This window comes from Lethenteron reissneri, chromosome 62 (genome assembly GCF_015708825.2).
Source record: "Lethenteron reissneri isolate LAM-NWPU_2019-01 chromosome 62, ASM1570882v1, whole genome shotgun sequence".
In the NCBI taxonomy this organism is placed as follows: domain Eukaryota; kingdom Metazoa; phylum Chordata; class Hyperoartia; order Petromyzontiformes; family Petromyzontidae; genus Lethenteron; species Lethenteron reissneri.
Genome location: NC_083840.1, coordinates 5,814,564 through 5,837,085, shown reverse-complemented (window position 1 = coordinate 5,837,085; position 22,522 = coordinate 5,814,564). Strand labels below are relative to the sequence as shown.

General features: G+C 52.1%; 1 protein-coding gene across 1 annotated transcript in view; it reads left to right on the top strand.

The window, feature by feature from the left end:
• Positions 1-22,522, top strand: part of LOC133358489 (NXPE family member 3-like) — a gene marked incomplete at its 3' end in the record, with an annotated part of 180,920 nt that overhangs the window by 141,942 nt on the left and 16,456 nt on the right. The window contains exons 5-7 of the mRNA XM_061576826.1: positions 16,247-16,387; positions 17,551-17,753; positions 18,398-18,718. Coding sequence (XP_061432810.1) covers positions 16,247-16,387; positions 17,551-17,753; positions 18,398-18,718 — 665 coding nt within the window. The remainder of the gene's footprint in view (positions 1-16,246; positions 16,388-17,550; positions 17,754-18,397; positions 18,719-22,522) is intronic.

Sequence of the window (22,522 nt, the reverse complement as noted above, 5' to 3'; positions counted from 1 at the left end):
GGTTGTAGATGTTGCCACAAAACCTCTGCAGCCCACCTCCACTGGTCGGACTTCTGTGTTCCAGCCATGATGCCGTGCTTCAGCAGCTAGATCGGCATAGCGCAGATGTTTTCGCTCATAAGCCTCATCTACTGAGTCCTCCCAGGGTACTGTGAGCTCAATGATGAAGACCTTCTTGAGCGAACGGGACCAGAGCACCATGTCAGGTCTTAGGGTGGTGGTTGCGATCTCCGGAGGAAACACAAGTTGCCGGCCAATGTCAGCTAGCATTTTCCAGTCGCGGGCCAAGCGCAGCTGGTCTCGCTCTATTGGTGTAGAGCCGCTCTTTGGTGGTTTAGCCCCTTCGCGGACAAAGGTCGTCCGTAAGGGGTGTGATGCTGCTGGGGGTGGTAGGGAGTTGGTGGCAGTTCGCTTGTCCTCCAGGGCGGACGCAAGGTTTTTAAGGACTTGGTTGTGACGCCAAGTGTAGCGTCCTTGGGTGAGGCTTGTTTTACACCCTGTGAGAATGTGCCTGAGGTTGGCTGGCATGGAACAGAGGGCACAGTCCGGATCTTCACCATACCATTGGTGAAGATTAACTGGTGTTGGAAGGACGTCATATGTTGCTCTGATGGAAAAGCTCAACCGCCTCGCTTCCATGGCCCACAGATCCTTCCAGCTGATCTTCCTCTTCTCCACACTGTCCCATCGAGTCCACTGTCCTTGTTTGGCAAGAGAGACTGCCTTGGCCCACCTTGCAGCCTCCTCCTGATGGCGTACTTCCTGCACTACCATCTTCCGCCGCTCTGGTGCAGTGGCCTTACTCCAAGCAGCACGGCTAGTTAGTCCAAAGCCTCCTCTCCCTTGCTGAACATGACCCACAATGTCAGCATGTCTGAGGGCTGCTGTTGCCTCCTGGACTGCTTTTCCTGGCCTCCATTTGCGCCCAGTTGCCAAGGTCGGCGCGTTGTTGCTCACCACTGGGTCTCGAGATTCATTCAGTGTCATCTGGAGCCTGGTTTTTGCACACTTGAATTCCTCGGTTAGACTGGTGAGGGGCAGCTTGAGGACACCATCTCCATAGAGGCCTATGGTGGTAAGGCATCGTGGAACTCCGAGCCACTTCTTTAAGTAGCCTGTGACTCCTCTTTCCATCTTCTCCACTGTTGAGATTGGAACCTCATACACTGCTAGGGGCCACAACACCCGGGGTAGGAGACCAAACTGCAGACACCAAGCCTTTAACTTTCCAGGTAGCTGGGTGTTGTCGATGGACTGGAGGCTACTACTGATGTCTTTGCGCAGCTGTTGCACCTGGTCTTTGTCCTTCAGGCTTGAATCATACCACTACCACCACAACTACAACAATCACCACTACAACCACAACCACTACTACCCCCACTACCATCACTACCACCACAACCACCACTACCACCACCAATGCCAACACTACCACAACCACCACAACCACCACTACCATCACAACCACGACCACTACCACCACTACCACCACAACCACCACTACCACCACTACCACCACTACCACCACAACCACCATTACCACAACTGCCCATAAACTAACACTGCCCATAGACTAACACTACCCATAGACTAACACTGCCCATAGACTAACACTGCCCATAGACTAACATTGCCCATAGACTAACACTCCCCATAGACTAACACTGCCCATAGACTAACGCTGCCCATAGACTCACATTGCCCATAGACTCACATTGCCCAATGGACCAGCCCATTGACTCAGGAAGATATTTTTCAAGGCCGGCAGACGACGTCAAAGCAATCCACAATTACAGATTTACCAAACACAAACTGACAATAGAAACCCGCAGCAATAACGTTGTCGTGTTCACAACGGCGATGCCAAGGGGCGAAAAAGAAACTTGGGTCAGTTCGAACCCTTTGGGGCGCCATGGTGGCTATGAGATGTTAACTACCTCGCCTGGTGTACAGGAGGTCGTGGGTTCCTTCCCGACCCTGACGCCTGCTGTATATTTGGAGTTTGCGTGTCTCTCCCCCCATGGTGAGATGTTAACTACCTCGCCTGGTGTCCAGGAGGTCGTGGGTTCCATCCCGACCCTGACGCCTGCTGCTGTATATTTGGAGTTTGCGTGTCTCTCTCTCTCTCTCATCATCACGGTGGCTAAGAGATGTTAGCTACCTCGCCTGGTGTCCAGGAGGTCGTGGGTTCCATCCCTACCCTGACTCCTGCTGCTGTGTATTTGGAGTTTGCGTGTCTCTCTCGCCAAGGTGAGATGTTAACTACCTCGCCTGGTGTACAGGAGGTCGTGGGTTCCATCTCGACCCTGACGCCTGCTGCTGTATATTTGGAGTTTGCGTGTCTCTCCCCCCATGGTGAGATGTTAACTACCTCGCCTGGTGTACAGGAGGTCGTGGGTTCCATCTCGACCCTGACGCCTGCTGCTGTATATTTGGAGTTTGCGTGTCTCTCCCCCCATGGTGAGATGTTAACTACCTCGCCTGGTGTACAGGAGGTCGTGGGTTCCTTCCCGACCCTGACGCCTGCTGTATATTTTGAGTTTGCGTGTCTCTCTCGCCATGGTGAGATGTTAACTACCTCGCCTGGTGTCCAGAAGGTCGTGGGTTCCATCCCGACCCTGACGCCTGCTGCTGTATATTTGGATTGTGCATGTCTCTCTCTCTCTCCGTGGTCGCATGGATTTGTCTCAAGGGTTTTCCTTCCATTTTCAGAATCAACGTCACGCGTTTAGAGTATTTGGCTTCTGCTATATACGTCCCCTTGATGATGATGATGCTGAGCCACTTTCGTTGAGCTATCATAAAATAACGTGTAGAAGGGAAATAATAAAATAATAAAAATAAAACATAATAAAATAATTCTCACGACGTTTCGGCCACAACGCAAGCAGCCGTCCTCAGGTGAAGACCAGGTCTGTCGGGGAGACTGCGTTGTGGCCGAAACGTCGTGAAAATTATTTTATTATGTTTTATTTTTATAATTTTATTATTTCCCTTCTACGTGCTTTTACCGAAAGAACCAAGAAGATGAATCCCTGCAGTCACGAAAGCTTTAAATCGAAACAAAAAAGAGTTTAACACTTAGGCTTTCGCGACAAATATCATCCCTAAAACAGTTTCTCGGGTTTGATCGAGTAAATAAAAATGTGTCGTTAAACCCGCCACCACCCGACACAGCCAATTTGTACGAGCTTGTCACTTAGAAGATACCAATTCGTTACTAGTACAGCACACTGGTGTGTTGGAGAGCAAATCCACAACATTCCACAACAAAAACTGCAGTTTAGTTTTAAATGAAATGCTTTTAATCCAAACCGTGTGTGAAACCTGATGATTGTTAACCGTAACAACAAAAACCACAACAACAACACGAGGTCACACAAGTAAGGAGCATAATTATTTACGGACAAGATCCTTGTGAATAAAGATATCCCTGCGGTGATAAGTTGAAAGTTTAACCCCAGAAGTCCTTCCGCCTCCCACCAACCCACGCTCCGTGGCTGATGCTGATGGGGAACTCTTCTATTCATTTGCCCCCCTATAGGCGATGGACTAGGGCTGAACGATTGTTCGATTTCAAATCGAAATTTGAAACAATGCGATTAGCAAATCTCAAAGGCTGCGATTTTTTTGCGATTTGAGAAGTCCAATTACTTTCTCATTGGAATTGTTTGATTTTGTATTATTCTAACTTTATTTATTCAACTTAACAATTGTTATATGTCTTCTTGGTTCTTTCGGTAAAGTCACGTAGAAGGGAAATAATAAAATAATAAAAATAAAACATAATAAAATAAAGACAGTGTCTGAAATGACACTGTCTTTCCGACAGACCTGTTCTTCACCTGAGGACGGCTGCTTGCGTTGGGGCCGAAACGTCGTGAGAATTATTTAATTGTTTTATTTTTATTATTTTATTATTTCCCTTCTACGTGACTTTACCGAAAGAACCAAGAAGACATAGAACAATTGTTAAGTTTAATAAATAAAGTTATAATAATACAAAATCAAACAATTCCAATAAGAAAGTAATTGGACTTTACCGAAAGAACCAAGAAGATGAATCCCTGCAGTCACGAAAGCTTTAAATAGAAATGTAAATTGTTATATGTTTCATTGTTCTATTCCCATTAAAACATTTGAATAAATACATGTTGGAAGCAATGGATATATTTTAAGTTATCATCCTTGCATTAGAATTTAAAGAGCAGTTCATATCTTGATGGTATCACGTGGTAATGCCCCATCACATGTTTTTAAATATATTACACAATGAGTATTGGACTGAAGCTTGACTTTAAAAAGATTTAATCGCAAATCAAATCGCAACATCTGTCAGAAAAAAAATCCCAATTAGATCAGTCCCCCAAAATCGTTCAGCCCGAACTTTCTCGCCTGCACGTGACGTCACGCGCCACCCGTCCAGGTGTAACGGAGACGGAAACAACACGGGTGACGTCATCGTCTCCAGTGGAACAATTTACATTCCACCGCGATGACGTCACCTTCCGCGAAATCTTTATTTAGACCGCAGCAGCAGCAGCAGAAATCCGATTAGCTATAAAGCTCTTTTTATTCTTTGGTTCTTTCGGTAAAGTCACGTATAAGGATAAATAATAAATTAAATACTAGCATACGACGTTTCGATTGCAACACAAGCAATCATCATCAGGTATAATGAAATAGCGACACAAAATCTAACCAGAAAACCACAGACAGACATATAAGCAGACAGATATCACCAAGATACATAGAGAGAGAGAATAACACAGGTACAGAGAGGGGTGATCGTCTCTGTGGGGTGGCCTTAAATAGACAGAGGGGGGCGGAGGCAGAGAGAGGGAGGGAGCTCTTTTTACAACAGACGTCCAGTTATGGGCACGGGTCACAGCAAAGCTACAACAGCAAAACAAAATGCAAACGTAGAGAACGTCAATAACTACAAATACGTAATCCATACATCAATTACATACAAGTCTGATTCACCAACATTGAGGCAAGCCAGCAGAAACAACAACAACAACAGCAGCATTCTCGCAATAGAATGGAGATGTTGACACTGAATTACCGATAACCGCACAGCAGATAAATTAAGATAATAGTTTTTTTTACCCTTTTATCTGGCAACAAAACTGACACCTTTTTTTTTTACAAGGAGTCATGTTTGCATAGACCACAATACCTGCAGTCATAATGCAAACAATAAACATAACTCTGATAATGTATGCACTGTCATTGAAGTTGATTGGTCCACACCCGAGACAGCTTTCCTTAGAGCCGAGTCTCACATGGTGTTGGACCAGATGACGCCAAAAGGACAGTGCATACATCAGAGTTATGTTTTTGTTTGCATTATGACTGCAGGTATTGTGGTCTATGCAAACATGACTCCTTGTAAAAAAAAGGTGTCAGTTTTGTTGCCAGATAAAAGGGTAAAAAAAACAATTATATGTTTTACTGGCAAATGAGGTTCCAATGGTGTAAACGATTTACACAACAAACATCCGACAGGATCTCCATTTACTTCCGGTGGAGAGAAACCCGATGAACTGTAAAGCTCTTTACTCAGAAGATGTCCAGTTCGGGACGGTGCGGCCGTGGGCTGGAGGTGAAGGAGTTGTGTGGTTCAAGTTCAAGTTCATGTATTAGGTATTGCGGGTGCAACCGCAACAAACAAAAACATGAACAAGAAAACATCTTAAAGTGACTATGTGACTAAGTGCAAACAGAAAATCCAAGAAAAGACAGCAAAATATTGCAGAAAAAGCACCGTACACCAACGCTGTGTGCACAAATCCCAGTGGGATGCAAGTCAAACAACAACAACCACAAGACAACTTAGATTAAGGCCATCAGTCTAACTCCGTACTACAACAAACAAACATGGCCAAACCAAAAAAACTTTTCGAAATCATCAAAATAAAGCCATAAAAGCAATGTAACAGTGATCATAGGAACTGTGACGGAATTTTCACAATAAACGGTACATAAACAACATGTACTACCCAAAACCCTGCAGCCATAGCTGGCTGCATGAGTCACTCCACAACAGCAGCAGGAGCATCAGTCGGAGTATCATAATTCTCTGGGCCACGTCTTCGTAAACTTTCCTCTGGAGTGGAACTCGTGCCAGGAATAGCCTCATACTCTTTTCTTCTTTCGGTAAAGTCACGTAGGTATAAACACATCAGGTGGGACAACCCCAGCAAGAAACAATTGCCGAAGAGGGCGATTTTACCGAAAGATGAGTATGGATCACTGCAGTCGCGAAAACTCAAAATCTAAGAATAGCCTCCTGGCCTGCCGAATGCGTCCAAATGTGTAACATTCCGTGCACAGAGGCACGTGCTGCAAGTTTGCGTCGTTGTGGTGTCGTTGTTGTGTCTTTGTTGGGTCGTTGAACCCGGACCCCCCCCCCCGTATCGGACGGAGAGGAAAGGGCCCCATCGTTGGTCAACATCATTGGAACCTCATTTGCTAGTAAAAAAATATGAGAATTGTTTTTTTTTACCCTTCTATCTGGCAACAAAACTGACAACTTTTTTTTACAAGGAGTCATGTTTGCATAGACCACAATACCTACAGCCATAATGCAAACAAAAACACAACTCTGAAGTTGATGGGTCCACACCCGAGTCAACATGTCGCTTAACAATAAGGGGTCTTGCACTGTCCAGCAATGCAACAGGCGATCAGATGCTGAAACGAAACAAAAACTAAACCAATTATTTTTGGGTTTGCCAGGTAATGCTCCCAGTGAGCTACCTGCACGGCTCTCTGTGGGGGTTTCCAGTGGTCAGGGGCCTGCTCAAGGCGCGGCTTCGGCTGGAGCAACAAGCGCCATTCGCCACTAAGTGGCGGTGACGTCACCACGACGCTTGTGCCAGGCCATGTGCACCTTGAGGCCACGTGGAGTGTCGAATGCCCGCTGGCAGGAGGTCACGGGGCAGACCCAGGTGCCACGGGTCGACTGACTGAGATGACCGAGATGACTGGCTGATGCACCACCTGTGCCCCCCTACTGTGCCAACTTGCTGTGCTTTATCCACCCGGCGCTCCGCTCGTTGTTGTGAGCGTCGCTCCGGCTGGAGCACGCCATGTACCACACACATGCCGGTGATGTGCAGCACGTCTTCTTCGAAAGAAAAGTCACGTGGTGGTAGTAGATTTTAATTCTGATTTGTCTAAATTTAGATTTTAATGCTGATTTGTCTAAATATAGATTTTCATTCTGATTTGTCTAAATATAGATTTTAATTATGATTTGTCTAAATATAGATTTTAGTTCTGATTTGTCTAAATATAGATTTTAATTCTGATTTGTCTAAATATGGATTTTAATTCTGATCTGTCTAAATGTAGATTTTAATTCTGATTTGTCTAAATATGGATTTTAATTCTGATTTGTCTAAATATAGATTTTCATTCTGATTTGTCTAAATATAGATTTTCATTCTGATTTGTCTAAATATAGATTTTCATTCTGATTTGTCTAAATATAGATTTTCATTCTGATTTGTCTAAATATAGATTTTCATTCTGATTTGTCTAAATATAGATTTTCATTCTGATTTGTCTAAATATAGATTTTAATTCTGATTTGTCTAAATATGGATTTTAATTCTGATTTGTCTAAATATAGATTTTCATTCTGATTTGTCTAAATATAGATTTTCATTCTGATTTGTCTAAATATAGATTTTCATTCTGATTTGTCTAAATATAGATTTTCATTCTGATTTGTCTAAATATAGATTTTCATTCTGATTTGTCTAAATATGGATTTTAATTCTGATTTGTCTAAATATAGATTTTCATTCTGATTTGTCTAAATATAGATTTTCATTCTGATTTGTCTAAATATAGATTTTCATTCTGATTTGTCTAAATAAAGATTTTAATTCTGATTTGTCTAAATATAGATTTTCATTCTGATTTGTCTAAATATAGATTTTAATTCTGATTTGTCTAAATATAGATTTTCATTCTGATTTGTCTAAATATAGATTTTCATTCTGATTTGTCTAAATATAGATTTTAATTCTGATTTGTCTAAATATAGATTCCGATTTCTTATTTTCCTAGGAATCGATTCCATCCCGCTCAAATAATTTTGTTGAGATAGCGAATCGCGACTAAACGAATCGATAACCCATTCATCTTAAAGTTTCGATTCCGTCAACAGTTTCCCCTCTACTAAATTAATCGATTACATGCCCCCCCTCAATCAACTGGCGTTACAAAATCGATTCCCGCCTACGACAGCTGAATCGTTCGCAAATCGATTCCGCCGCGCGTGCTCCAACAACCTGCGGATCGAGCCAAGGTTTCGATTCCCTCGGTAGGAAATCCCTAGAATCGATTCGCCGCTTGTGATTTGTCATGGACCACGACTTCTGTGTGCGCGCGCGCGCGTGGCCGCCGCCGCCGTCCTTTGGTTGCTTCTGTCTGATAGGCCCCGAGCCCTCTCCAATTGTTTCGCAACAACAACAACAGCAGCAGTCACGCCGCGAGTAAACAACAACAACAACAGCAGCAGCCACGCCGCGAGTAAACAACAACAACAATGAAGGCGAGACCCACGTAACAGCACGTGGCACGGCGCCTTTTGACGAGGTAAGCGGCCTCGCTGTGCGCGTTTCCGGGGCGACGTTTCGGCTCGAACCTCTCGCAGTCTCGAAACTGTTGACCGGTTTCGACGTTCAAGTGTCTCATCAGCAGTGGAGCCAGACTTTAGTTGAGCCACTGGTACTCACACGATCACCACTGTGCACCGGTTTCGATGTCCAAGTGTCTCATCAGCAGTGCAGCCAGACATTAGTTGAACCATTGGTACCCACACGATCAACACTGTGCACCGGTTTCGATGTCCAAGTGTCTCATCAGCAGTGCAGCCAGACTTTAGTTGAACCATTGGTACCCACACGATCAACACTGTGCACCGGTTTCGATGTCCAAGTGTCTCATCAGCATTGCAGCCAGACTTTAGTTGAACCATTGGTACCCACACGGTCACCACTGTGCACTGGTTTCGACATTCACGTGTCTCATCAGCAGTGCAGCCAGACTTTACTTGAGCCATTGGTACCTACTCGGTCAACACAGTGAACCTATTTTGACGTTCAGTGCCAATTCGTGTCATTGACTTAATTTTTATAATTAATAATCACACATTTTAGTGTAGTGTATAGTGTAGTGTACAGTGTAGTTTACTAATGCAGTACACACCGGTGGTGTATTGGAGCATGAACCCACCGCAACATTTGCAATCTGACTGCCGTTTAACACGGAAGCTTTCGGGATCATGGCTGAATACAATGTGTACACGTTTTTATTTATTGCTTGGACGAGGGTTGGCATAGGCAGAGCCATCATTATCGTCTCTACAGGGTAATTACACAAATTAGGTAATAAAAAATGACGAAAGTTTTCAATGCACGCAATTTAATTTGCACTCTAAAGTACAAAACCAATTATACTGGTAGGAACCTCCTGGTTACACCAGCCCACAGGGGATTATTGTGTCCGTCGTGCAGGGAGGGGCTGGGTGGGGAAGGAGGGGTTGGGTGGGGAGGGGAGGTGGGGAGGGGCTGGGTGGGGAGGGGAGGTGGGGAGGGGCTGGGTGGGGAGGGTGGGGAGGGGCTGGGTGGGGAGGGTGGGGAGGGGCTGGGTGGGGAGGGGCTGGGTGGGGAGGGTGGGGAGGGGCTGGGTGGGGAGGGTGGGGAGGGGCTGGGTGGGGAGGGTGGGGAAGGGCTGGGTGGGGAGGGTGGGGAGGGGCTGGGTGGGGAGGGTGGGGTGGGGAGGGGCTGGGTGGGGAGGGTGGGGAAGGGCTGGGTGGGGAGGGTGGGGAGGGGCTGGGTGGGGAGGGTGGGGTGGGGAGGGGCTGGGTGGGGAGGGTGGGGTGGGGAGGGGCTGGGTGGGAGGGGTGGGCTGGGTGGGGAGGGGCTGGTCACCCCGTGGTGCCCTTATAAAACTCAACGTTTAACCTACTCACGCCGGCTTGTGCCCGCCCTCACAGTCGGGCATATTTGCGGAATACACCACGCCGCCGTTGACCCTGCAGGCCATTGACCGAGCAACCCGACGTTCCTACCAGCTCCCTCCGCAGCAGGAATGTGTTTTTGACCCCAGAATTAATCGCATTTCACATGCCGAATAAAAGTGGGTTGCTTGCATAAAGAGAAACATTTTGCTCAAGGATGCCACCCACTTTTAAATCGGCACATCCAATGCGATTAATTCTGTGGTCAAAATAATAGATGTTGCACCTTAGGGTGAAAATGAAATTGTGTGTGCATTGAAAAACTTTTTTTTACCAACTTTTTTAAAAATGTCTCACCTGAAGACGGACGCTTGTGTTGCGACGTCGTGTTTTATTTTATTTTATTATTTTTTTCTACCCACGTGACTTCCCCGAAAGAACCAGAGAGCATGAATTCCTGTAGTCACGAAAGCTTAAAATCAAGTTTTTTAAAAAATGTCTTTAAACCAAAGAGACATATCTTGTCAGATTTTGTGTGTGTTTTTTTTCTACCCCCCTCCCCCCCCAAATGATCCGGAGTTCGCGCATGTTGATGGCAGTAGCCGAGGACGTTGGGTGAAATGGAGGTGACGTTTTGGTCGGTCCACTTGCAATGCTTCTGACACCTTTGCTATATTTTCGAGTTTTCGGGTCCCTTTCTCGCTCTCTCACTCCCTGGATTTTTCTCCAGGTGCTCCGGTTTTTCCCCCTCCACATTTAGAATCGACATCACCACCACCACGCGTGGAGTTTAAGAGTATTTTGACAGCTGCTGCTATTCATTTCTACGTGATGATGATGATGATGAGCCGCTTCGTTGAGCCATAATTTTTGGCAGGAAGGTCGCTTCTAAAAAAACAAGAGCTTTACAGCTCAGCGAGGCCGTACCTCGTAAAATAAATATAGTTTAGAGTTTAGTTTGCTGCTGTGTAGTTGACACTACCACTCGCCCCACACCCACAGGGATCTTGAGGCATTATCGCTTCGGAGTGACATGCGAACTGGAGTGTGACATCGTCCTCGGAGATGGATTTTTATTAGAAAAAGACGTTTGTTTTTCTTAGCTGGCACTTGCAATACTGGTTCAGTGGGGTGTGAGTTCTGTACACGCGCGCGCGAGTGAGTGATTTGCCGGTTCACCAGGCGTACGCGCGTGTATGTGCGTGCCAGTGTGTTCCACTCGCACTCACTCGCTCGTGCAGGGTTCTGTGTAGGCTACGCGGGGGACCTTTGTCTTTGTGTGCGACTCTGCCGCAGGGATGAATGCCCTCTCGATGCGTCTTCTCCGCGGATGGTCCTCACTCCTCGCCACGGCCGCCGTGCTCATCTGGATCACGGTGCGGGTACCGTCCCTCCGTCCGTGTCCGCGTGTCCGTCTGAGTGAGTGTGTGAGAGCAAGTTGGTACAGTAGGAGGCACAGGTGGTGCATCAGCCAGTCATCTCGGTCATCTCGGTCAGTCGACCCGTGGCACCTGCTGGGTCTGCCCCGTAACCTCCTGCCAGCGGGCGTTCGACACTCCACGTGGCCTCAAGGTGCACTTGGCCTGGCACAAGCGTCGTGGTGACGTCACCGACACTTAGTGGCGAATGGCGGTTGTTGAGTGTGTGTGTGTTTGTCCGTCTGTGTGTGTATGTTTGGCCATCTGTGTCCGTCCATGTGGAGAGTGCCACTAAGAGGTGGGGCCTTACCATCAGCCCCACCAAAACTAGGCACCTGCCTGGGTATTTTGTACCATCGGACACTCCACCCCCACAACTTCCAATCGGTGATGGGGCAGTAGTGGAGAGAGTGGAGAGTTTCCCATACCTGGGCAGTGTGCTCATGCCCGGCTCCGGTTTAACAGCAGAGGTCTCACTCCGAATCAGTCGAGCGGCAATATCTTTTCATCGGTTGCGTAATGCTGTGTGGAAGCTACCTGGTCTGTCGCTCCGCACGAAGCTTCAAGTCTTCTCGGCCACAGTCATTCCCTCCCTTCTCTACGCTTGTGAAACGTGGACCCCCGTAATGGAACATCTTCGCCGGTTGGAAACATTTAGGCTGGCCTGCCTACGATCCATCCTGGGTTTAAGCAGGCTGGATTGTGTGAGGAGCTCACAAATCCATGAAAGATCTGGGCAAAGTCCCATCGGTGAGCTCCTCCGGCAGGCAAGCCTGCGTTGGCTGGGTCATGTAGCCCGCATGCCCAGCCACCGTATGCCAAAACAGCTTTTGTTCGGCCGGATCGAGGGGGCTAAACGGGCGCAGCACGGGCTAGAGAGGAGATGGAGTGATGTGGTACAGGAGGACGTGGAGCTGAGTGGACTTGCCGATGATTGGTACCAGCGGTGTCACGATCGGCCTCTGTGGAGGAGGCTCGTGAAGGACGCTGCTGGGCAATTGGAGGCAGTCGCCCTCCAGCAACAACGGGGGGCGGAGGAGTGACGCTCGCAAGAGCGCCGGGCAATTAAAACGCAGCAAGTTGGCACTATAGGGGGTACAGCTGGTGGTGCATCTACCAGTCATCTTAGTCAACCAACCCACGGCACCTGCCAGGTCTGTCCCAAGACCTGATGTCAGCGAGCCTTTCGACACTTCACGTGGCCTCAAGGTGCACATAGCCTGGCACAGGCGCCGTGGTGACGTCACCGCCACTTAGTGGCGAATGGCGCGGTTGTTGGTAATGGTGGGGAGTGGTCGTGCAGCGGTTAGCGCGCTGCGCTACGAACCCGCCAGTGACCCGAGTTCGATCGCCACGGCCACCGCCCACCAGGTCGTGGGCCTACCCTAGGTCGCCTCGGCCTCGTGACGAGTTCCTGGTGCGACGTGTAAAACATCGCCTCCCTTGGCGGGGGGGGGGGGGGGGGTGGGAGACACTCCTCGAACAGCACTTGCCCCGGCAGCCCGTTAGAGGCTACCTAGGCGGCGGGGGTGACCTTTGTCTTTGCCTGCGTGCTTGCGCGTGCAGGTGCATTGGAAGCTTCCAGACGAGGCCTGGCGCCGCGCGCAGCCTGGGACTCGCCCGGCGGGTCCCCGACCCCAAGCCCCCGGGAGCAGGCCGAGGATGAGGCCTGATGCGGGAGCTACGCTGGCCCTCTCCGCCACGGTGGCCTGTGGCCTACGAGGTTTGGGCTGCCGGGTTTCACCCTCGCCTCTACGCATTCAGAATCAACGTTTGTATCAGAGGTCGCAAACGGGTTTTGATTCCTTACCCGTACCCGCCCGCACCAGGGTCGCAAACGGGTACCCGTACCCGGCCGTACCCGTACCCTACCCGTACCCAGATTTGAAGCTTTCGTGACTGCAAGGATTCATATTCTTATGTTTTTTCGGTAAAGTCACGTAGGTAAAACGTGACTTTACCGAAAAAACCTAAGAATACTACCCGTACCCGGTCAGGTACGGGTAGGGTACGGGTATCGGGTACCTGAATGCGACCTCTGGGATGAAGCCATGTTGCAGGCGCGGGTGGGTTGATTCTAGGAACTTGAATTGTGAGAAGAGACGAGACGTTGGGAAATGAGTGACAAACGGTGACTCACCAGTGACTCACGGCCTACCCGTACCCAGCCGCACCAGGGTCGCAAACGGCTACCCGTACCCGGCCGGGTACGGGTAGCCGGGTATCGTGTAGGGTACGGGTATCGGGTACCCCGGTTGTGACCTCTGCGGCAGAAGCAGGAGAGGAAGCTGCTTTTACTCGGTTTGGGAAAAGCAAGACCGCCCCCTGCTGGCAGGCTCATGCCCAGTTCTCATCAGAGGGAAAAAAACCAGAGGACCCGGAGAAAAGTCCACGCGACCACGGAGAGAGAGAGACACGCAAACTCCAAATATACAGCAGCAGGCATCTTCAGGGTCGCGATCGAACCCACGGCCCTCCTGTAGACCAGGCAAGGTAGTCAACATCTCCTAGCCACCGTGATGATGATGAGAGAGAGAGAGACTCCAAATATACAGCAGCAGGCGTCAGGGTCGGGATCGAACCCACAGCCTCCTGTAGACCAGGCGAGGTAGTTGACATCTCCTAGCCACCGTGATGATGATGATGAGAGAGACACGAAAACTTCAAATATACAGCAGCAGGCGTCAGGGTCGGGATCAAACCCACAGCCTCCTGTAGACCAGGCGAGGTAGTTGAGATCTCCTAGCCACTGTGATGATGATGAGAGAGAGAGACACGCAAATTCCAAATATACAGCAGCAGGCATCTTCAGGGTCGCGATCGAACCCACGGCCTCCTGTAGACCAGGCGAGGTAGTCAACATCTCCTAGCCATCGTGATGATGAGAGAGAGAGACATGCAGACTCCAAATATACAGCAGCAGCAGCAGTCGGTATCGAACCCACGACCTCGTGTAGACCGGGCGAGGTAGTTAACATCTCCTAGTCACCGTGATGATGATGATGATGAGAGAGTGACACGAAAACTCCAAATATACAGCAGCAGGCATCTTCAGGGTCGCGATCGAACCCACGACCTCCTGTATACCAGGCGAGGTAGTTAACATCTAGCCACCGTGATGATGATGAGAAAGAGAGAGACTCCAAATATACAGCAGCAGGCGTCAGGGTCGGGATCGAACCCACGACCTCCTGTAGACCAGGCGAGGTAGTTGAGATCTCCTAGCCACCGTGATGATGATGAGAGAGAGACATGCAAACTCCAAATATACAGCAGGCAACGTCAGGGTCGCGATCGAACCCACGACCTCCTGTATACCAGGCGAGGTAGTCAACATCTGCGGGCCACCGTGGAAAGAAACCCGAGACAAACCCTTGCATGCAAAGTGGGTGGGGGGGGAGGGTAACATTCAAATCCCCAGTGATTGCCCAAGCTCTGCGGTTCTATAATGTGGCGTAAGGCACCCTGGGGGTGCCAAGGCATATAAGTTAATGTTGACAATCATGTTTGGTGAAATACTACACGTGTCTTGACACGTAGCAGAACGGTAGCCGAGCTGGTAGTCAAAATACGTTTGGATGGTGGCAAACATGCAAACGTGTAAGCAAATGTATAAAAGTTTCAGTTTGACCTGGGTTTATGTAGGGTGGGTGGTTGCCTGGGTGGTTGAGAGTGGGTGGTTGAGTGGTGGCTGTGTGGGTGGTTGTGTGGGTGGTTGAGTGGGTGGTTGAGTGCGTGGTTGAGTGGGTGGTTGAGTGGGTGGTTGAGTGGATGGTTGAGAGTGTGGGTGGGTGTGTGGTGGGTGTGTGGGTGGGTGCTTGAGTGAATGGGTGAGTGGATAAGTGAGTGAGTGCGGGCACGTGTGTGGGTGGTTGAGAGTGTGGGTGGGTGTGTGTGCGAGTGTGTGAGTGGGTGGTTGAATGAGTGGGTTTGTGAGTGAATGAGTGGCTTAGTGAGTGAATGAGTGGGTTTCGTGAGTGAATGGGTGCATGAGAGGATGTATGGGTGTGTGAGTGGGTGCATGAATAATTGCGTAGGCGGGTGTGTAAGTGGGCGAGTGCATGAGTGAGGGGGGCGACTGGGTGGGTGAATGGGTGAGTTGGTAAATAGGTGGGTGAGTGGCTGCGTGAGTGAGTGTGTAAGTGGGCGAGTGCATGAATGAGTGAGTGGGTGAGTGGATATGTGGGTGAGTGAGTGAGTGGGTGAGTGGATATGTGGGTGAGTGAGTGAGTGGGTGAGTGGATATGTGGGTGAGTGGGTGAGTTGGTGAGTGGACATGTGGGCGAGTGGGTGAGTTGTCATGTGGGTGAGCGCGTAAGTGGGTGAGTGGGACATGTGGGTGAGTGAGTGAGTGGGTGAGTGGACATGTGGGTGAGTTAGTGAGTGGGTGAGTGGACATGTGGGTGGGGGAGTGAGTGGGTGAGTGGACATGTGGGTGGGCGAGTGAGTGGGTGAGTGGACATGTGGGTGAGTGGGTGAAAGTGTGGACCAGAGCGGTGCAAGTGGGACGAAATTATTTATTTTATTTTTAAACGACAGCAGATTTCGAGTCGATGTTTGTTGTGAGCAGAAGAAAAAAACCTCACACGAGATCGGGGGTGGTGGCGTTTGACCCCCCAATGCGTCACCGAATGGACGAAAGAAAGCGACGATGATGACGATGATGACGACCGTGGCCGCGTGCCGTACAGCGGGGGCTGTCTGGTAGTGCAGCGAGACGGGAGGAGAGCCAACGGAGAGTGGGAGACGATCCGTGGGGATGAATGCGGGAAGAGAATTTCCGCTGCACATACCCAACCAAACCCCCCCCTCCACCCCCCCCCCTCCACCCCTCCCCCCCCCCCAGGCCACCACATCCGCAGCGCACAGCTGGGTGGAGGTGACGTCCCCGACGGGGCGGCTGGTGGTGGGCGGCACGCTGGAGGTGACGGTGCGGGCGCACGACCACCTGGGCCGCCCCAAGGGCTACGGCGGAGACTTCCTAGAGGTGGGTGGAGCCACGCAGCCCCTCCCCCCCGTCCCCCCCCCCCCGTCCCACCCCCCCCGTGTCTCCCCCCGTGTCACCACGCGTCCCCCCGTGTCTCTCTACGCGTGTGTGTCCACGTCTCCCCGTGTCCCCCCGTGTCTCCGTCCCCCCGTGTCTCCCCCCGCGTCTCCCCCCGTGTCTCCCCCCCCCGCGTGTGTGTCCGTGTCTCCCCCCGTGTCTCCACACGTCCCCCCGTGTCTCCCCCCGTGTCTACGCGTGTGTGTCCACGTCTCCCCGTGTCCCCCCGTGTCTCCCCCGTGTCTCCGTTCCCCCGTGTCTCCCCCCGCGTCTCCCCCCGCGTCTCCCCCCGTGTCTCCCCCCGTGTCTCCCCGCGCGTCTCCCCCTGCGTCTCCCCCCGTGTCTCCCCCCGTGTCTCCCCGCGCGTCTCCACGCGTCCCCCCCGTGTCTTCCCCCGTGTCTCCCCGCGCGTGTGTGTCCACGTCTCCCCACGTGTCTCCCCGTGTCTCCACGCGTCCCCCCGTGTCTCCCCCGTGTCTCCCCCCGTGTCTCCCCCCGTGTCTCCCCCCGTGTCTCCCCCGTGTCTCCCCCCGTGTCTCCCCCCGTGTCTCCCCCCGTGTCTCCCCCCGTGTCTCCCCCCGTGTCTCCCCCCGTGTCTCCCGCCGTGTCTCCCCCCGTGTCTCCCCCCGTGTTTCCCCCCGTGTCTCCCCCCGTGTCTCCCCCCGTGTCTCCCCCCGTGTCTCCCCCCGTGTCTCCCCCCGTGTCTCCCCCCGTGTCTCCCCCCGTGTCTCCCCCCGTGTCTCCCCCCGTGTCTCCCCCCGTGTCTCCCCCCGTGTCTCCCCCCGTGTCTCCCCGCGCGTGTGTCCACGTCTCCCCACGTGTCTCCCCGTGTCTCCACGCATCCCCCCGTGTCTCCCCCCGTGTCTCCACGCGTGTGTGTCCACGTCTCCCCGTGTCCCCCCGTGTCTCCCCCCGCGTGTGTGTCCACGTCTCCCCGTGTCTCCCCCCGCGTCTCCTCCCGTGTCTCCCCCCATATCTCCCCCCACGTCTCCCCACGTGTCCCCCCGCGTCTCCACGCGTCCCCCCGTGTCTCCCCCCGTGTCTCCACGCGTGTGTGTGTCCACGTCTCCCCACGTGTCCCCCCGTGTCTCCACGCGTCCCCCCAGGCCCGTCTGCTCTCGGTCCCCGTGGGCCGTGCGGCCGTCCCCGCCGTGCGGTACGCGGACCGAGGGGACGGCACCTACGGCGTGGCCTTCCCGCTGGCGTGGGCCGGCGCCGCCACGGTGGCCGTGAGCCTCGTGCACCCCGCCGAGGCCGTCCAGCTGCTGGCGCGCCTGCGGGAGGAGCGGCCCGACAAGGTCTACTTCAGGTCGAGTGCGGGGCCACCACCACGACCATGACGACTGTGACGACGATGACGACGATGACGACGACGATGATGATGTTGATGACGACGATGATGACGATGACGGCGGTGGTGGTGATGGCGACGATGACGACAACAATGGTGACGACGATGACAACGATGATGATGGCGATGACGGTGGTGATGTTGGTGGTGGTAGTGGTGATAATAATGACGGTGGCGACGACGACAACGGTAGTGGTGGTGATGATGGTGGTGGTTGTGATGACAGTGTTGGTTGTGATGGTGGTGATGACGATGATGGTGGTGCCGGTGACTGATCCTGCCTGGACCTATTGGTCAACCTCGTAGTGCAGATGAATGGGTGGGGGTGAGTGTGGGGGTGAGTGTGGGGGTGAGTGTGGGGGTGAGTGTGGGGGTGAGTGTGGGGGTGAGTGTGGGGGTGAGCGAGCGAATGAATGGGTGAGTGTGGTGGGGGGTGAGTGTGGCGGTGAGTGTGGGGGTGAGAGTGGGGGTGAGTGTGGCGGTGAGTGTGGCGGTGAGTGTGGGGGTGAGCAAAAATAACAATGAGTCCAACAACAACAAAAACAATGGACAATTGCTCCAATCACTATAACAATTGCCATCGTCATCCCCTCTCCTGGCAGGAGTCTCTTCCGCCTGGGCACTCTCTCCGAGACCACCGAGTGCAACATCCTCCCAGAATACCTCTCCCCGCCCCCATCGCCGCCCCCATCGCCCTCCCCGTGGTGGCGGCGGTGGTGGCGGTGGCCGTGGCGGCGGCCGGTCCGGGCCCCCGGGGGCCGCCGGCCGCTGTGCGACTTGTCGGGCCGGAGGGAGGCGAGCGAGCGCTGGGTGTGCGTGCGCCCGCGGGCTCCCGCGCTGCCCTGCTCCTCGCGCCGCGACCACTCGAAGGGCGGATACCGCGGCGGGTTGCTCACGGCGGGGGACGAGCGGCTCCTGCAGACGTGAGTGGGTGGGGTGGTGGGTGGGTGGGTGAGTGGGTGGGTGGGTGGGGGTGAGTGTGGGTGGTTGTGTGAGTGTGGCTGAGTGTGGGTGGGTGAGCGTGGGTGGTGGGTGAGTGTGGGTTGGTGAGTGTGGGTGGGTGGGTGTGGGTGGGTGGGTGTGGGTGGGTGAGTGTGGGTGGGTGAGTGTGGGTGGGTTGGTGAGTGTGGGTTGGTGAGTGTGGGTTGGTGAGTGTGGGTGGGTTGGTGAGTGTGGGTGGGTTAGTGTGGGTGGGTGAGTGTGGGTTGGTGGGTGAGTTGGCGAGTGTGGATTGGTGAGTGTGGGTGGGTGGGTGGGTGAGTGTGGGTGGGTGGGTGAGTGTGGGTGGGTGAGTGTGGGCGGGTTGGTGGGTGGGGCTGGGTGGGGAGGGGCTGGTCACCCCGTGGTGCCCTTATAAAACTCAACGTTTCACCTACTCACGCCGGCTTGTGCCCGCCCTCACAGTTCGCCCATATGTGCGGAATACACCACGCCGCCGTTGACCCTGCAGGCCATTGACCGAGCAACCCGACGTGTTCCTACCAGCTCCCTCCGCAGCAGGAATGTGTTTACCTGGAACACGAAAAAATTAGTTTACAGTCTAAACACTTTGACAGTCCATTGACAGAGTGGGAGCTGCGTTGAGTTCTGTGTCTCACAGAAGCTGATGGCGGACACGCCGCTTCTCGGCAAAACGTAGAGAAGGCCACCTTGACAAGGGATGAAGACTAAGATCCCCCGTGTAGCCTTCGGTGAATGGGTGAGCGAGTGAATGAGTGAATGGGTGAGCGATTGAGTGGGTGAGTGAATGGGTGAGCGATTGAGTGGGTGAGTGAATGGGTGAGCGATTGAATGAATAAGTGGGTGAGTGAGTGAATGGGTGAACGATAGAGTGAATGGGTGAGCGATAGAGTGAATGGGTGAGCGATAGAGTGAATGGGTGAGCGATTGAGTGAATGGGTGAGCGATAGAGTGAATGGGTGAGCGATTGAGTGAATGGGTGGGTGGGTGAGTGAGTGAGTGAATGGGTGAGCGATAGAGTGAATGGGTGGGTGAGTGAGTTAGTGAGTGAGTGAATGGGTGAGTGAGTGAGTGAATTGGTGAGCGATAGAGTGAATGAGTGAGTGAGTGAATGGGTGAGCGATGGAGTGAATGAGTGAGTGAGTGAATGGGTGAGCGATAGAGTGAGCGGGTTTGAGGATTGACGCTCATCTCCCTGTCGTGATCTTTGTGATCACTCAACGAGAAACACGCACACACACACACGCGCGCGCACACACGCACACACGCGCGCACACACGCACACACACGCGCGCACACGCACGCACACACACGCGCGCACACACACACGCGCGCGCGCACACGCACACACACACACACGCGCATAATGTATTTAAATGAGCGTTTATTTAAATTCGCCTCATTTGCTATTCACAAAACCTAAGGCCTGCACCCGGGCAGTTTTGTACATTTGACTTTTGTGTAAATGTGCAGAAGGATTCAGATATGTTATTTTTTTTTAAGAATCTCGTCTTATTTGTGCATGTTGCAATAAGTCCCAGGGAGCTTTAATGGCAATGTTGAGTTCCCCTGATGGTCTTTCATGATCTCTGTGGGTCTCCGTGTATCTCTATGGGTATCTAAATATCTCTCTGTGGGTGTCTGTGTACCACTGGATCTCTGTATATCTCTATTGGTCTAAATATTCAAGTTATTGGTGATGATTGGTTATCGGTGGCATCAGCATCGTCATCATCAACATCGTCATCATCATCGGCAACATTAACATCATCAACATCGTCATCATCAACGGCAACACCATCATCGGCACCATCATCGGCACCATCATCATCGTCATCATCATCGTCATCATCATCGGCGCCATCATCATAAGCAGTATCATCATCATCAGCAGCATCATTATCAGCAGCAGCAGCATCGTCGCTACTGCCAGCAGTAATCGTCACTGTGGCCAGGATAGTGGTATTGTGTAGGATGTTACAAGTCAGCCACGGTGGCTATGAGATGTTGACTACCTCGCCTGGCATGCAGGAGGTCGTGGGTTCGATCCCGACCCTGACGCCTGCTGCTGTATATTGGAGTTTACGTGTCTCTCCCCGTGGTGGCTAGGAGATGTTAACTACCTCGCCTGGCATGCAGGAGGTCGTGGGTTCGATCCCGACCCTGACGCCTGCTGCTGTATATTGGAGTTTACGTGTCTCTCCCCGTGGTGGCTATGAGATGTTAACTACCTCGCCTGGCATGCAGGAGGTCGTGGGTTCGATCCCGACCCTGACGCCTGCTGCTGTATATTGGAGTTTACGTGTCTCTCCCCGTGGTGGCTAGGAGATGTTAACTACCTCGCCTGGCATGCAGGAGGTCGTGGGTTCGATCCCGACCCTGACGCCTGCTGCTGTATATTGGAGTTTACGTGTCTCTCCCCGTGATGGCTAGGAGATGTTAACTACCTCGCCTGGCATGCAGGAGGTCGTGGGTTCGATCCCGACCCTGACGCCTGCTGCTGTATATTGGAGTTTACGTGTCTCTCCCCGTGGTGGCTAGGAGATGTTAACTACCTCGCCTGGCATGCAGGAGGTCGTGGGTTCGATCCCGACCCTGACGCCTGCTGCTGTATATTGGAGTTTACGTGTCTCTCCCCGTGGTGGCTAGGAGATGTTAACTACCTCGCCTGGCATGCAGGAGGTCGTGGGTTCGATCCCGACCCTGACGCCTGCTGCTGTATATTGGAGTTTACGTGTCTCTCCCCGTGGTGGCTAGGAGATGTTAACTACCTCGCCTGGCATGCAGGAGGTCGTGGGTTCGATCCCGACCCTGACGCCTGCTGCTGTATATTGGAGTTTACGTGTCTCTCCCCGTGGTGGCTAGGAGATGTTAACTACCTCGCCTGGCATGCAGGAGGTCGTGGGTTCGATCCCGACCCTGACGCCTGCTGCTGTATATTGGAGTTTACGTGTCTCTCCCCGTGGTGGCTATGAGATGTTAACTACCTCGCCTGGCATGCAGGAGGTCGTGGGTTCGATCCCGACCCTGACGCCTGCTGCTGTATATTGGAGTTTACGTGTCTCTCCCCGTGGTGGTTAGGAGATGTTAACTACCTCGCCTGGCATGCAGGAGGTCGTGGGTTCGATCCCGACCCTGACGCCTGCTGCTGTATATTGGAGTTTACGTGTCTCTCCCCGTGGTGGCTATGAGATGTTAACTACCTCGCCTGGCATGCAGGAGGTCGTGGGTTCGATCCCGACCCTGACGCCTGCTGCTGTATATTGGAGTTTACGTGTCTCTCCCCGTGGTGGCTAGGAGATGTTAACTACCTCGCCTGGCATGCAGGAGGTCGTGGGTTCGATCCCGACCCTGACGCCTGCTGCTGTATATTGGAGTTTACGTGTCTCTCCCCGTGGTGGCTATGAGATGTTAACTACCTCGCCTGGCATGCAGGAGGTCGTGGGTTCGATCCCGACCCTGACGCCTGCTGCTGTATATTGGAGTTTACGTGTCTCTCCCCGTGGTGGCGTGGATTTTTGCCTGGGTCCACCGGTTTTTCCCCCTCCACATTTAGATTCCACGTCACCACGAGTTTTAGAGCATTTGGCTGTTGTTCTAAATTCTAGATTTGAAGCTTTCATGGCTGCAAGGATTCATATTCTTAGGTTTTTTTCGGTAAAGTCACGTAGGTTAAAAAATTTAAATTATAAAAGTTAAATACAAATAAAATAAAAATCACGACGTTTCAGAGGCAACACAAGCTTCCGTCTTCAGGTGGAACCATC